The sequence below is a fragment of the Scyliorhinus canicula genome, chromosome 19 (genome assembly GCF_902713615.1).
Source record: "Scyliorhinus canicula chromosome 19, sScyCan1.1, whole genome shotgun sequence".
Taxonomy (NCBI): domain Eukaryota; kingdom Metazoa; phylum Chordata; class Chondrichthyes; order Carcharhiniformes; family Scyliorhinidae; genus Scyliorhinus; species Scyliorhinus canicula.
The window spans coordinates 44,746,306-44,763,438 of NC_052164.1; the positions used below are offsets into that span (position 1 = coordinate 44,746,306).

A 17,133-nucleotide genomic window follows, 5' to 3' on the forward strand; every position below is an offset into this window, starting at 1 on the left:
ACGCATCACCTGCTGCAGAAGTGGATAAGCCGCTGTCTCGCGGCGAATTTACATAAGTCGTGCATCCGAAGCTGGCAAATGGGGGGCTGCAAGCTGAACTTGAGCATCTATTTGGCAGACAAAGCTATCATGATCACACAGAGTTGTGATCGACCTTGAGAGGGCATCGGCAACGGCAAGGTCCTTGCCAGGGGTATAGACCAGTTGAAAGTCATACCTGCGCAGCTTGAGTAGGATGCGCTGGAGGCGAGGCGTCATGTCATTCAAGTCCTTTTTGATAATATTTACAAGCAGGCGGTGGTCGGTTTCAACCGTGAACTGCGGAAGTCCAGAGACATAGTCGTGGAACTTCACGACTCCAGTTAGAAGGCCGAGACAATTTGCGCATAGCGCTGCTCTGTGGGGGCCATCGCCCGCGATGCATACGCAACGGGGCCCCATGACAAGGCCTCGTCTCTTTGCAGGACCACGGCATCAATCCCCGACTGACTGGCATCAGTAGAGATTTTGGTCTCTTTGGTCGGGTCGAAAAAGGCCAACACTGGGGCCGTGGAAAGCTTGGCCTTCAGCTCCTGCCATTCACGCTCGTGAGCGGGGAGCCATCGGAAATCTGTGGTTTTGCGAATCGGGCGAAATTCACCGAAGACACTTACGTGACGCCCATTACCGGCGGGCAAAAGCGGCGCTGGTGACTCCGGCGTCGGGGCCTGCTTTTAAGCCCTAAATCTCCCGTCCCGAAAGGGCCAGCAGTGGAGTGACGCTGTACGTGTCAGTTTCAGCCGCTGCGGAAGTGGCGTGTTGGAGAGGGGAAGGGAGCGGAAGGGGGGGTAGCGGCGCTGGAGGGGGGGGTAGCGGCGCTGGAGGGGGGGGTAGCGGCGCTGGAGGGGGGGTAGCGGCGCTGGAGGGGGGGTAGCGGCGCTGGAGGGGGGGGAGGGAGGAGAAAGGGGGAGGGAGGAGAAAGGGGGAGGGAGGAGAAAGGGGGAGGGAGGAGAAAGAGGCCCAGGGGGTGGGGAGGCAGAATTAATCCAAATTCCTGCTTATTTCCTCAGACTCTTCAAAAGGTTGTTTCTCCCCAGGATTAGAAAAGGTGCCTTGATAATTCACAGCGCAGAACCCTTTCTGCGCTGTGAATTATAAAGGCAGAACCCAGAAACTTTGCCAAAAGTTTTTCCCTCTCTCTCCGCGCGTTTTCCTGTTGTTGTGAAACTGACCTGAAATCGCAGAGGCTGAAGCTGAAATAGACAAATCCAGACACATCTCCCACCCCGGGATCCCAGCATTTCCCTCTGCATTCTAACCAGGCAATATTCCTGGGTTTAGGCAGATTGCAATATACTCACAAAAGCCCTGCTCTCAGCCAGAGGACGGACGGGACTCCCTCTCTCTGTCTCTCTCTCTCTCTCTCTCTGTCTGTCCCTACAATCTCCCTCTCTCTCTCTCTCTCTCTCTCTCAAACAAAGACAAGGCAGCTGGGAGGAAGGGGAGCCTTGAGGAAGATCTGCTGATGCCCCCATCCAATGGATGCCCGGGGCCAAACGCACCGTCGCCCCCCCCCCCCCTCTGCACGCCGCTGCCCCCTACCCCTACCCCCCTACCTCTACCCCTACCCCTACCCCCCTCCACCCCTACCCCTACCCCCCTCCACCCCTACCCCCCCCCAACGCCGCAACCCCCCCCCAACGCCGCAACCCCTCCCAACGCCGCTACCCCGCCACCCCTCTCCAACGCCACTACCCCCCCACCCCTCTCCAACGCCGCTACCCCCCATCCCCACACCTCCTCCCCACCCCTCTCCAACGCCGCGACCCCCCCTCCCCATCCTCCCCACCCCTCCCCACCCCTCCCCACCCTTCTCCAACGCCGCTACCCGCCCCACCCCTCTCCAACGCCGCGATCCCCCCTCCCCACCCCTCTCCAAAGCCGCCTCCCCCCTCCCCACCCCTCCCCACCCTTCCCCACCCTTCCCCACCCTTCCCCACCCTTCCCCACCCCTCCCCACCCTTCCCCACCCCTCCCCACCCTTCCCCACCCCTCCCCACCCTTCCCCACCCTTCCCCACCCTTCCCCACCCTTCCCCATCCCTCCCCATCCCTCCCCATCCCTCCCCACCCTTCCCCACCCTTCCCCACCCCTCCCCACCCCTCCCCACCCTCCAACGCCGCGACCCCCCTCCCCACCCCTCTCCAATGCCGCGACCCCCCCCCCCCCACCCCTCTCCACCCCTCTCCAACGCCGCTACCCACCCCCCCGCGCACTCGATGTAGGTTACTGAACAGCGTCAACCATCATCAATGGTTGACGCCGTTATAAACCTACTTTGATTTTCGCCGACGTGATCCATGGGTCACGTCGGCGGGACTTCGGCCCATTCGGGCCGGAGAATTATTCACCCTAAAAATAACATGACATCCCGCCGGCGCCAGCTGTTCTCCGAGGCGGCCGGCGGGATTTGAACAACGGCGTTTTATGGCGGGTCGGATAATTCCTAACATGGCGGGAGCGGGAATAACGCCGCCGCGTGGGGTCGGAGAATTTCGCCCCAGGTCTCTGAGGGCCGTGGTGTGTGAGGTGAGATTCGGGATGAACTTCCCGAGGAAATTCACCAAACCCAGGAACTGGAGGACCACTTTCTTGTCCTCGGGCGTCTTCATGGACGTGATTGTTGCAATCTTGTTCTCGTCCGGACACAGCCCCTGGTGGGAGATGTGATCCCCCAGAAACTTGATACTTGACTGGCCGAAGGAGCATTTGGCCCTATTGAGGCGGAGGCCGTGTTCGTGGATGCGCCTGAAAATGCGCTTAAGGCGGGCAATGTGTTCCTGCGGGGTGGTTGACCAGATAATAATGTCGTCGGCATATACCCGGACGCCGTCGATCCCTTCATCATCTGCTAAATGATCCGATGAAAAACTTTGGACGCAGAAATTATGCCAAATGCCATCCGGTTATAGCAGAATCTGCCAAAGGGTGTGTTGAACGTACACAGCTTCCTGCTTGACTCATCTAGTTGGATCTGCGAGAAACCCTTCGAGACATCCAGTTTTGAGAAGAGTTTGGCGTGGGCCATCTCGGACCTGAGCTCCTCGCGTTTCGGAATCGGGTAGTGCTCCCACCTGGTATTCTGATTCAGATCTTTAGGATCAATACAGATCCGCAGCTCGCCGGACGGTTTCTTGACGCAGACCATGGAGCTTATCCAGTCTGTGGGTTCCGTGACCCTAGAGATGACTCCTTGGTCCTGGAGGTCCTGGAGCTGTTGCTTGAGGCGGTCCTTAAGGAGCGCTGGGACTCTGCGAGGTGCGTGAACGACAGGCGTGGCGTTGGGCTTGAGTAAGATTTTGTACGTGTACGGGAGCGTGCCCATGCCTTCGAAGGCATCAGTGTATTGCTGGATGATGGAGTCGAGTTGCGCCCTGAAGTCTGTGTCAGAGGATGCAGACACATCGCTTGAAGAGAGAGAGTGTACTCTCTGCACTAAGTGGAGCAGCTTGCATGCCAAGCAAGGAGGCTTTTGAGGCAGCAACAATCTCAAACGGGAGAATGGCTGTGTGAGCACGATGTGTCACCTCAAGGCGGCAGGAGCCGCTGGCGGCGATGGCATTGCATTGTAGTCCAGCAATTTACACGCAGATGGCAGGACAGCAGGCTGTACGCAGAGCTTGCAAAAATCAGACGACGCGATGAGATTGGCAGAAGCGCCAGTGTCCAGGCGGAACCTGACAGGGGACTGGTTGACCGTAAGGGTGGCACACCACTCATCCAGGCCGACGCTGTGTACGTGGATGGGTTCGGTGCCAAGCTTGGGGGACATCCTGTTTGTGGTAACGACGCCTATTTGGAACGGGACCCGTGGGTCATCGCAGGCACAGTCGGAAGCAAGGTCTGGAGTAGGTTCATTGATGGCAGGCTGGATAGCCCTGACGTCTCTGTGGGGCTGGGTGGACCTCCTAAAAGCAGCAGGCAGGGAAGATCTGCACATTGTAGCGTAGTGGCCTCGTTTGCCACACTGCAGGCAGCGTTGGGACTTCGCGGGACATTGCCGCTTTAAGTGGGCGGAGCCGCAATTGCCGCATGCCAGAGCATTGGGACGTTCCTCGTGCCACCGCGCATGCGCGGGGCGATCACCTGCGCAAAGCGGTCCGTGACGTCAGCAGGCTCGCTGCGTGTTAGCAGGGGCTCAGATTGAACACCAAAAACAATCTGGTCACGGAGCATGGAGTCAGAGGTGGACCCATAGTTGCAGGACTGCGCAAGGACGCGGAGGTGGGTAATAAAGGACTGGAAAGGCTCGTCCTTACCCTGAATTCGCTGCTGAAACATGTATCTCTCAAAGCTCTCGTTGACCTCGACCGCGCAGTGGCTGTCGAACTTTAGAATTATGGTCTTGAACTTCGATTTGTCGTCCCCCACAGCGAAGGTGAGCGAGTTGAAAATGTGTAGAGCGTGGTCCCCGGCTGTGAAGAGGAAGAGAGCAATCTTCTGTGCGTCCGAGACGCTTCCAGGTCCCTGGCCTCGAGGTACAGCTTGAAGCGCTGTTTGAAACGTTTCCAGTTTGAGCCCAGATTCCCGGCAATGCGGAGAGGCGGCGGCGGGCGAATGGAGTCCATTCTGTAGGATGGCGCGAGAATGGTGGAAGGCAGATCACTGAAAGGCAGGTCTCAGAAGTGCTAGCATCTCTCAACTTCTGGTACCATGAAATGTTGGCTAGTGTAGACTTGAGAGATGAACAGACACTTCCAACATTGATGAAGGTTCGACTCAATTTTATTCACTAACTTCTAACTAACACACGATGACTGTGGGTCTAAATGATGCTAACTTAAACTAGAGACCTAAGCCTTTTCAGAACCAGTTGATTCTCTCAGCACGTGTTGTGAGTCTGTGCTGGGCTGGATGGGTTCTTGTTACACTCAGAAGCAGCACCCAGAATGAGTGGGAACCGTGGTGCCCTCTGCCTTTATAGTGTGTGTATTCTAACTGGTGATTGGCTGCGGTGTTTGTACATGTTGATTGGTCCCTGTGTGTGTCCATCAGTGTGAATCTGCACCATGATATACTGGTGTATATTATGACAGCACCATCTGTGGCTAATTAAAGAAGTTGAAACAGCAACAAATTAAAAGAAAAAGGGTATAATTCTGCAAAGATGAGTGGTAGGTTTGAAGATTGGGCAGTATGTAAAGAACAGCATAAGAATGGCCAAAAGAATAACGAGGGGGAAATTAGAGTACAAGAGAAAACTAGCTAGGAATATAGAATACAAGAGAAAGCTAGCTAAATATATAAAAGCAGTTAGGAAGAGTGTCTACAGTTACTTAGAAAGAAAAGGAGTAAATAAAATGTGTGTTGGTCCTCTCGAGAGTGAAAATGGGGCATTAATAATGGAATATAAGGAAATAGTGGATGAATTGGTTCATGATGAGGAGGCAATGGCATAGTGCTATTGTCACTGGACTAGTAATCCATAGACCCAGAAGATTCGAATCCGAGTTGGAATCCCACCACTGCAGATGGTGAAATTTGAATTCAATAGAAATCTGAAATTAAAAGTCTAATGATGGCCATGAAACCGTGCCGATTGTTCTAAAAATCCTTCTGGTTCACTCATCTCCTTAAGGGAAGGAAATCTGTCATCCTTACATGGTCTGGCCTACATGTGACTTCAGATCCACAGCAATGTGGTTGACTTTTAAATGTCCTCAAGAATGGCAATAAATGTTGGGCTAGCCAGAGACATCCGCATCTCATGAACAAATGAAAAAAATTTAAATTTTGTGTCTAGCTTTACTGCTGAGGATACCAGTAACATACCAGAAATAATTGTGAATTTGGAGATGAAAGTGAGGGAGGAACTTAAAACACTTACACTCACCAGGAGAAGGGTGCTGAGAAAATTATTAGAACTGAAAGCTGACAAATCCCCAGGTCCTGACAAACTTCATCCTCTGGTCTTAAACAAAGTGGCTGCTGAGATTGGAGAAGCATTGATTTTAATTTTACAAAATTCCCTAGATTCTGGAAAAGTCGCACCTGATTGGAAAATAGTTACTATGACTTTTTATTCACGTAAAGAGGGAAACAGAAAGCAGGAAACTACAGGCCAATTACTTTAACATCTGCCTCGGGGAAATTGCTATTATTAAGGATGTTATGGGGGGAGCACTTAGAAAACCTCAGTGCAATTAGCATGAGTCAACGTAGTTTTGCGAAAGGAAAATCATGTTTGATTAATTTATTGGATTTCTTTGAACAGGTATCAAGCAATGTGGCTCGAGGGGACCTTGTGGTTATGCTCTAGTTTGATGACCTTAAGGTGCCATATCAAAGGTTACTACACAAAATAAGATAGGTGTAGGGGGTAACATATTAGCATGGATAGAGGGTAGGTTAGCTAATAGGGAACCAAGCAGGCATAAATGGGTCATTTTTGGCTTGGCAAGATGTGATGTGAAGGACCACATGGACCAGTGCTGGGGCTTCAACTATTTAGGAACATAGGAACAGGAATAGACCATTCAGCCCGTCGAACTATGCTTCACGATCATGGCTGATTGGACACTTCAATGCCTTTTATCCACAATATCCCGATAACCCTTTTACTTTTATTGTTAACGGTAGCACAGTGCACTGTTGCTTCACAGCGCCAGGGACCCAAGTTTGATTCCCGGCTTGGGCCACTGTCTGTGCAGAGTCTGCACGTTCTTCACGTGTCTGCGTGGGTTTCCTCCAGGAGCTCCGGTTTCCTCCCACAAATCCTGAAAGACGTGCTTGTTAGGTGACATTTGAATTCTCCCTCAGTGTACCCGAACAGATGCGTCTAGGGATTTTCACGGTGATGCAAGTGTTGATGTAAGCCTACTTGTGACACTAATAAATATTATTGTTAAGAATCAGTAATCTATCAATCTCTGCTTTAAGCATACACCTTGACTTAGGTTCCTACACTTTCTAATTTCTTACATTTAGGAAGTGCAATTACAACTTACATCAATCACTTGGATGAAAGGTATGATTGCTAAATTTGCTGATGACACAAAGATAGCTAGGAAAGTAAGTTGTGAAGAGGACATTAGAAGTCTGCAAAGGGATATAGGTTAAGTGAGTGGGCCAAAATGTGGCCGATGGCCTGCTCCTGCTCCTAGTTCATATTTATGGAGTGGAACGTGGGAATTTGAACTTGCCCATTGTGGCAGGAAGAATAGAAAAGCAATCACGTTCCTAATGTAGAGAGATTCCAGGGGAATTTGGATTTTGTGGTACACGAATCAGGAAAAGTTGGTATGCAGGTACAGTAAATGATTAGGAAAGCAAATGGAATGTTACCGTTTGTTGCACGGGGAAATGGACTATAAAAGTAGGGATGTTTTGCTACAGTTGTACAAGACCCACACCTAGAATACTGTACAGTTTTGGTCTCCTTGTTTAAGAAAGGGTATAAATACATTATAGGCAGTTCAGAGAAGGTTTATTTGACAACCTGGGATGGGGTGAATTTCTTACGAGGAAAGGTTGGACAGACTGAGCCTCTATCCATTGGAGTTTAGAAGAATGAGGTGATATTATTGAGACATATAAGATTCTGAGGGGATTTGACAGATAATAAACTTTATTGTCACAAGTAGGCTTACATTAACACTGCAATTAAGTTTCTGTGAAAAGCCCCTAGTTGCTCCATTCTGGTGCCTGTTCAGGTACACAGGGAGAATTCAGATTGTCCAAATTACCTAACAGCACATCTTTTGGGACTTGTGTGAGGAAACCGGAGCACCAAGAGGAAACCCACGCAGACACAGGGAGAATGTGCAGACTCTGCACAGACAGTGACCCAAGCCGGGAATCGAACCTGGGAACCTGGAGCTGTGGAGCAACAGTGTTACCCACTGTACTACCGTGCTGTGGATGCTGAAAAGATGTTTTTCCTTGTGGGAGAGACTAAACCTAGGAGACATGATTTAAAAATAAGGGGTCTGTCTTCCATTTATGACGGAGATGAGAAGAAATACTTTCTCTAAGTGTCTGAATCTTTGGAACTCTCCTCCCAGAGAGCAGTGGAGGCAGGGCCATTAAATATTTTTAATTCAGACGTGGATGGATTCTTGACTAACAAGGGAGTCAAAAGGTTACTGGGGGTCGATGGAGGCCACAATTAGATTAGCCATTATCTCAAAACCATAGAAGCATAGAAAATAGGAGCAGGAGGAGGCCATTCGCCCCGACAAGCCTGTTCTGCCAATCATTATGATCATGGCTGATCGCCCAATCCAATAGACTGATCTTGCCTTCTCCCCACATCCTTTGATCCCTCTCGCTTCAAGAGCTATATATCTACCCTTTCTTGAAAACATACAATGCTCTGGCCTCAACTACTTTCTGTAGTAGCGAATTTCACAGGCTCACCACTCTGGGTAGAGAAATGTCTCCTTACCTCAGTATTACCTTGTTGAATGTTGGAGCAGCCACAAGGGGCTGAATTTATATGTTCATAATGCACTATCACGGTGCATCCACTGACCCATCCGGCTTGATTGAGCCTGAGACTTAGATATGCATGTTGTTTATTTCAGGAAGTGTCCAGTTCAGTTAATAAATTAAGCAGCCAAAACGGTTTGTTTTGCATTTTATCCAAGTATAGTGTACCTTGGCTTCCATCAGTTTCCCACAATTGTGCAGAATTGCATAGATAGATTATCAGCCCTGTACAATACATTGCCAGCACTAGTCTCAACATTATTGCACAGCTGTCCGTACAGTATCGAAAAAAGATATTGATGTATATCTCTTTCTGTCTCAACAATCTGTAAGACTTCAAGCTGTGTCCAATGTGAAGTTAATTTTAATTAAGTTGTGGTTTGTGTAACTAGAACTATTTGGATAAAGTGTTGCCAAATATAGAAAATAAAAGGGCAAGTGCTGTTTGCAGTAATCAATCCCAACAGCACTTAAGACAGTAATTAATATCCCAAGACCTTGCCAAAAGTCAGGTAGTATTGCCTAATGCATCGGAGTCCCTCAAACCCCAGATGCCTTGCTGTGTTCCCATTGTCGTTGCTAAATATCAGCCCCGTGCCTAACTAACTCCCTTTTTAATGTTACTATTGAATCTGCTTTACACCCACACGTTTATGTAGCACTTTTAAAACTAATAACTTTGTTGCCCCTCTTGGTTCTTTCTTTCTAATTGTCTTAAATCTGTCTCTTGGTTACCAACACTCCTACGTTTCCCAGTTTTGATGAAGGCTCACACACCTGAATCGTTAACTCTGATTTTCTCTCCACAGGTGATGCCGGACCTGCTGAGTATTTCCAGCATTTTCTGTTTTTTATCCCTGCATGTGGAAACTGTTTCTCCTCGTTTACTCTATCAATGCTCTAAGGAGATAAATTCCAGTTTATTTTGTCCCTCAATCCTTGTATCATTACCAATAAAATGTGTGTATATTTTTCTCAATCAAGTTTTAAAAGCCTGAGATGCTCAGTAATGGTTTCGCTAATGCTTCAAACTGGCCAGCAGCACATAGAAATGTTTATTTTAACTGTGAACACAATACAAATGGAATAAATAGTATTCCATTAAAATGAGTTGGAAAGAATGTAACATCAGGCGCAGACTCAATAATTCTTCAGTCTAAAATAAAACTTAAACTTCTCCAAATGCATTCAGACTTGAAATAAGAACACACTATGTTTTGAGCACAGCTGTGTGTTTGCAGCATTTCAAATCATTCAGCTGGGCTCCCTCATGTAAATATTGTCTCCAAAAGGACCTGCCTGTACTGTATTGACTGAACTGGAGACTTGTGTTTCTGGTAGTTTTAATAAATCTCTGTCGCTACATCCTAAATCATGGGCTGCACATCTGTTGAAGCTTAATTTTTCAATTACCCTCCCCCCTCAATTCTCTCTCAATTACAATGGTGCCACAATACCGCTAGTCGATATCTTCCTTGCATATGAATATGGTGGAATAAATTATTTCTTTAAATTGCTTTGGACAGACTTACAACATTTCCTGCTGTCTTTCTATTTACAATCCATGCAAAAACATTGCAAAGAATTATGGAAACTAAATGATTGACTGAATGATATTGGTTTGTTCACTAAGCTCCTCTTAAAGATTTGTTTTTTTTTGTTTTGGGAGTCTTTTCAGGAACTGGCAGCACAAATACTCTAAATAATTCACCTATCTCAAGTGATTAAAGAAATGGTTTGGTGCATGATATAACCGAATATATATGTTCTTTGGAATAAACTATGATGAACCTCTGGCCTATTCCTTGTATTTCTGTGTAACATCTCTTAATAGATCTATTTGGTCTTAATATTGCAATTCATACACCATTGAATGCTTTCCTTGGATTCTTTTCCCTCTGTATAGCCTGCCATTATTGTTGTGATGACCCCATAAACATTACTTAATAAATATCAACTGGCGTCTTTAAGAATCTACGATTGCAATTTAGCTCCATGTAGTCTAATGAGAGTGCGTTTCACCTACAATGAGGCTGCAACTTTCTGCTATTCTATTTTGCATGGCAATATTTTCCATTTTTCATTTCACATTTTGAAATGACTGCTTATTATGGCCTAGGTGTTGTGGTTCAGATAGTGGCTGGATTTCACTGGTATTTTATCTCACCCAATCATCGTGATTTACATGATTAGAAACCAATTATCCTATTTTCCTATCTTGGTCCCTAAAATGTCGTCATTTTAAACTGTTTTTTCCCTTTCTCTAAAGATGCTTTTCAGCTTATTGACTGAACCAACATCTCATGATGTTTTGATTGGGTCACTCCATCATTTGTCCATGTAGCACAGCGAAATGACATTAAAGAACCTGCGGAGGACATGGGAAGCGCAATAAATAATTTTCTGGTTTGTCAGGATTCTGTATTCAGGCAAACTGATAAATTGCAGAACTTGAAAGCCAAAACCTAGTTTGTTTTGCAAGCTGAAGCAGCAGCTAAGAGTGTGTCATACAGGCATTGTAAGGGTCCTTCCTTTATGTTCCTGTTTATTCCCTTATTTCCCCTTTTTATTTTTGCTGTTACATTTTTGATCCATGGATGTTTAAAAGACTTATAAGACAAAACTGTCTGTAAGCAATCTGTGCCTTTAATTCAAACAGAAGTTTCTGGAAGACTGTGCTGTTTTAGACAAGTGATTCGAGATTGACTGACTTGAATGTTGACTTGGTTTGATTGATTTGGCTGGTGGTCAATGAATTGGCTCAAAAGGCTGTATTCTGCCCAGTAAAGGATGGTGATTAGATCTGATCCCACTGGAATGTTTCAAAGATTGAGTTTTGGTTTCAGTTTGACAGTTAGAAAACTTGAGAAGGACTGCTGTCTACTCCCTGGTCGTTTTCTCCAGAAAGGCTGGGTTCCTGAACTGGCGGACAGCCTGTATGAATCTATGTACAGGGGAACCATTACAAGCTGCAAGCAGGGGAGAACCGACCACCTCTCTGCAGAGAAGGCTGATGTAAATTGACCAACTCTATCTCCAGAAAATGCAGAGGCCTGGAAATAAACCACGACTAAAAGCAGAGTTTGATGTGAACCCAAGGGGCCTCTCCAGGAAAATCTGAATAATGCATTTCTAAACTACAGTGAAGATCGTTACAGGTTGCAAACCAAGGACTTTGTTTGATCAACAAGTGTGCTGTGAGGAAAGCCTGCTACAGAAGCACCAGTGGAAGCAAAGACTTATCTTTTGAACTCCTTCCTTATTATTTTTACTCATTCCCCTCTCCTCTGTGTTTGTCAGTCTTGTGTATGTTGGTCGAGGGTAGGACAGTTAAAGGGGGTAATAAGTTAGCTTGTTATTCAGTTGCATTTACTGCATATTTCACCATTATTCTTGTCATAAATAAACAGTGATTGCGTTTCAACTTACAGAACCTGGTGACTGTAATTATTGGGCAGCCAAGGGACAAAAACTGGGAATTTTAATAAAAATTATTGGTTAATTCACTTGTGCTGTGACCTTGGGACTGGTGGGGTTGGAATTGACCGCACACTTGTTCAGGGTGTAGTAACAGTATTTAAATGTAGGGGGTCACTCCTCTCCCTATCTCTGAAACCTCCAACCATTCCTGTTCTCTGCATGCCTCCAATTTTGGTCTCCTGCAGTGATCTGAATTTCCTTTCTCCTCCATTGATGGCTGAACCTCCAGCTACCTAGGCCCTAAGCTCTGGAACTTGCTCTCTAAACCTGTCTGCCTCTCTACCTATCTCTCTTTTAAGATATTACTTAAACCCTATCTCTTTGACCAAGCATTTGACTGCCTGTCTTAATATCTCCTTATGTTGTGAAGTGTTTTATTACATTAAAGGCACTATATAAATGCAAGTTGATTTTGGTGTCATGTTGTATTGTCAGCATGGGTGATGTATTATGAAGAATCCTCAGAGCAACATTTAGAGTACTCACATTTAGAGTGGTCACAATTTTTGTTACAGGGGCAGCAGGGTAGCATGGTGGTTAGCATAAATGCTTCATAGCTCCAGGGTCCCAGGTTCGATTCCCGGCTGGGTCACTGTCTGTGTGGAGTCTGCACGTCCTCCCCCTGTGTGCGTGGGTTTCCTCCGGGTGCTCCGGTTTCATCCCACAGTCCAAAGATGTGCGGGTTAGGTGGATTGGCCATGCAAAATTGCCCGTAGTGTCCTAATAAAAGTAAGGTTAAGGGGGATGTTGTTGGGTTACGGGTATAGGGTGGATACGTGGGTTTGAGTAGGGTGATCATGGCTCGGCACAACATTGAGGGCCGAAGGGCCTGTTCTGTGCTGTACTGTTCTATGTTCTATGTACTCTGGCATATCCTAGGACCGCACACAATCAAACAGGGTTGGTCGTTAGATAGGCAGTTGCCATCATTTCATGAGAGCCCTTACGGACGGTGGTATTTTAGCAAAGAACAGATTAAGTTTTGTTTTGCTAGATGTTAGAAAATGTCCATCTCTGAATAGTCGCTGAAGGAGAGAGAAAGGCTAGATATATAAATTAAAGAAAATTTATGAAAACGACAAATACTAAACTTAGATGATGAATTCTACTCGGGTTACATTGTCAACAAAGTGTTGGTGAAAGATTGACAAAGTTTAGTAAAGAAAAAAGCTTGTGAATTGAAATGGAAGGAAATAATGAAAATTGATTAGGACGCAAAGAACAACTGATAAATTACAAGAGAGATGCAATGTGCAGGGTTTTATGGTCCACAATGGTTTCCGCACCCACTTCCAGCAAAAAACGTCACTGGCCAACCCACCCTTGCTCCTTTTGCCCTGCAATAATTTAATTTTTGGGTGCATTAATTGTCTGCTCTGCTCCATGTCCAGCTACTGCTCACTAATCTTCCACATATTTAGCAACATGTTTAATTTACAATCCTATCCTTGTCTAAAAATTCCTTCATAACATTGCACCATTCTATTGCTGCAAACATATCCACCGTGTTCTGTGCTGAGCATTTTCTTGGATTCCAGCCTCTACTGCAATCCCTCCCCCTTCTTTCCCTCCCATTTTTACTCTCTATTGCTCTCTTGCCCTGCCTCTCCCTCTCTTTCATCCCCACTTTTGGTGGAAGAGCCTACATCTGTCTTTGATAATTTCTGCCTAAGCATCATCACCTTCAAAAACTTATTTAGGACTTGTTTTTTTCATCAAGCTTTTACCCCACTCTCAACCCCTAACCATCCCTCCCATCTTGAATGAGTTTCCTTGCTCCTAATTGTGAAAGTCAATGGGATGTCTCTTCAGCTTAAAGGTGCTATATGAAATGAAATGAAAATCGCTTATTGTCACAAGTAGGCTTCAAATGAAGTTACTGTGAAAAGCCCCTAGTCGCCACATTCCGGTGCTTGTTCGGGGAGGCCGGTATGGAAATTGAACCGTGCTGCTGGCCTGCCTTGGTCTGCTTTAAAAGCCAGCGATTTAGCCCTGTGCTAAACCAGCCTCTGTGGCGTGCAAGGTAGGGGAGAAAGAGGAAGGAGAGAGCAATTCCTCACTCTCTCCAGTGATAAATATATTAGCTGGTTCCCAATAAGATCATCATTCTTGACTTTGTAGAAGCTAAAAGCTGTTGAGTGGATGCTGTTAGCTGAAATTAGACAGATATATTTTTGTGCAATAATTAAATGTCTCTTAGCATTGTAGGAATGAAGCATAACTTCATTAATTGAGGAAAAGTTGTGCTCAGTGTGAACATTATGACATTATAGATAGATGATGCCTGTATGTGATCTCTTACTCCTGTAATGTCCTGGATTCTGCACCACTATGGCTTCTGGGCTCATCGCTAACGTGGCTGCATTCACTGATCCTCTTGTTGACCTTTTATGGGGTAATTTCGGGCAAAAGGATATGGATGTTTGGAGAGGATACAGAAGAAGTTTACCAGGATGTTGCCTGGAATGGAGGGCATTAGCTATGAGGAGAGGTTGGATAAACTCGGTTTGTTCTCAACTGGAACGACGGAGGTTGAGGGGCGACCTGATAGAAGTTTACAAAATTCCGAGGGGCATGAACAGAGTGGATAGTCAAAAGCTTTCTCCCAGGGTAGAAGAATCGACTGATAGGGGCACAGGTTTAAGATGCAAGGAGCAAAGTTTAGAGGACATGTGCGAGGGAAGTTTTTTGACACAAAGGGTAGTGGGTCCCTGGAACTTGCTGCCAGGGAAGGTGGGGGAAACAGGTACGATAGCAACGTTTAAAGGGCGTCTTGACAAATATATGAATTGAATGGAAATAGAGGGATACGGACCCCGAAAGTGTAGAAGGTTGTGGGTTAGATGGGCAGTATGGTCGGCGCTGGCTTGGAGGGTCGAAGGGCCTGTACCTGTGCTGTACTTTTCTTTGTTCTTTAAAAATCTTCTGTGTGTTCACAGAAGAAAGGTTATGTCAGGCGCTCATTGTAATTTTTCATAATTTGCTGTTATATTCTAAATTGCAGAACTGGCCAGCAACAGTTTTGTTTTGGGCCTGGCCTAGTAATTGAGAGATCTGTGCAAAAATACAGTCTAATCGGAAATGTATTTGCATAATGTTAGGGAGAACAAAACGTCTGCTGCTAACCTGTTAGCAGAATTCTAGTTGTGCATTCCTCCAGGTTATAAGGTAATATGGTTGGGGGATGGTTTAGCTCAGTGGCTGGTCAGCTCGTTTGTGATGCAGAGTGACACAAACAGCGAGGGTTCAATTCCTGTACCGGCTAAAGTTATTCACGAAGGCCCAGCCTTCTTAACATTGCCCCTTGCCTGAGGTGTGGTGATCTTCCAGTTAAATTACCACCAGTCACCTCTCCCCTTCAAAGGGGAGCCAATGGTTACTGGGACAATGCCCGCTTTACTTACTTACGGCAATAATCATTGATTGGGCTGTTACCATTCAATTAGCCTCCTGTAAATGACCCCTGCATTGGCTGAATCAAGACAAGTGGCTCCATAGTTGGCACAGTGCACTGACAAACCGCATGCAGACCCACTCACTGGTACAGCAGAATGTACTGTTGGGTGTAATGCATAAACATCACTGCGATCTGGCCTTTTAGCTTGGCTTTAAACGTGAAAGATTATATCTCAATCACTTTTTTTCCTCAAATTTCAGTATTTATAGAGTAAACGTTCCTGCAATATTGTCACTTCAGTGATTACTTTGGAAGCTGCCTTGACGGACTTGACGTAAATCATAAATATCAAACTTTTGGAAAGTCCACTCCGCCCATTCTGTCAATCTCAGTGATAAGAGTTGTTTTATACACATTTAAAAATGATTGCAAGAATACTTATCAAACCATGTAACTTTCCCATTGATTAAACGGTACATTTCCAACAATTACAGTACTTGTTATGTCACAGGCATTCTGTAGATTATAAATGCTGACGGATTACTTGAAGTTTGAATTATTTTAAAATTTCCATTGTAGAGTGTGGAAAAAAAGCTTGCCCAATTGCCAAGGTAGGTGTGAGAATGTGACTTAGCTTTTCTGTGCTTTTTGTGTGTTTGTTCAGCATTCAGTTGAAATTTACCCCCCCCTCCCCTACTTCTGTCATAGCCCTTTTCTCTATCTGTGTTGGCAGTCAATTGGAAGCATGTCAGTCTCTTTATCTAAGGTGTGGTCCCTGGGAACTGAGGAGCAGACAGCAAAACTGTGAGAAACACAAGGCCGTCCTGTTTCTAGCGGGGAGCAGAGAATTCAATGAAGTCGGAATCACTTGCACTACACTTCCATGGCAGGCTGGAACATTCTTGCCAATATGCTTACTTGCTATTGAAGTTAACAGTCAGAAAGCAGGAATGCACGTGTTACACTTGTTTTCCTTTTGAAAAAAAAAAGCCCAAACTATCCAGCTGTTGGTTGGATTTGGTTTTGACCTGGGATTGGATGGTTCAGATCCAGGCTATCTATTGATGAGTAGATCTTGGTTCCCACGCCGTAGGTTTAACCATCAATTCCAAAGTGGCTGCCTCCAGATAGAAAACATCTGTGTCCTTGGGTTGTTTTCACAACTTCAGAAATGATCTAAGCTGTAAACTATATAAACAACAGATAGTGTATAACCACAATTAGATGGCCCCAGCACACTTTGCAGAATGCTTGTCGAGGATTCATTTTATGTTCTGCCTGGTAACTAAATGTCTGCAATAAAGATTTTTCTGATCTTTGTTCTCATTTTATTGAATGGAAGGAGATACTTGCTTTCTCTATCATTCTACATTGTTTTATTTCTCTGTCCCTGCTGAAGTGACAATATTTTAGTAACCTCTACTCTATAAATACTAATATTTGAGGAATAAAAGCGATTAAGAAATAATGGCTCCAGTTTAAAACCACGCTAAAAGGCTAAATCACAGTGTCACCTAAAGTTTCTGCAATCCTAACCGTGCGTTCTACAGTACTGGTGGGGTGTTGGATACAATTTGTCAATGCACTGTGAAGACCATGGAGCCACTTGGCTTGTCTTGATATAACCAATATTGGGGTCAGTTACAGGAGTCTAACTAAATAGCAACACCTTCACCAATGATTATTGCCTTAAAGTCTCCTTGTCAGGTAGCAAGAAAACTGAGCTTCTGGGAAAACTACATGCTTGGTATGCACAGGGCATGCTGTGTCAGTATTACAGTCATGCG

At 45.7% G+C, this 17,133-nt stretch overlaps 1 protein-coding gene across 3 annotated transcripts in view; it reads left to right on the forward strand.

The window, feature by feature from the left end:
* Positions 1-17,133, forward strand: part of gosr2 (golgi SNAP receptor complex member 2) — an 87,734-nt gene that overhangs the window by 59,816 nt on the left and 10,785 nt on the right. The window contains exon 6 of one of the 3 annotated variants that reach the window (XM_038779862.1): positions 9,279-9,834. The exons of the other annotated variants lie outside the window; for them this stretch is intronic. Coding sequence (XP_038635790.1) covers positions 9,279-9,467 — 189 coding nt within the window. The 3' untranslated portion in view covers positions 9,468-9,834. Of the gene's footprint in view, positions 1-9,278; positions 9,835-17,133 lie in introns of those variants that run through there. 3 annotated transcript variants of the gene reach the window in all.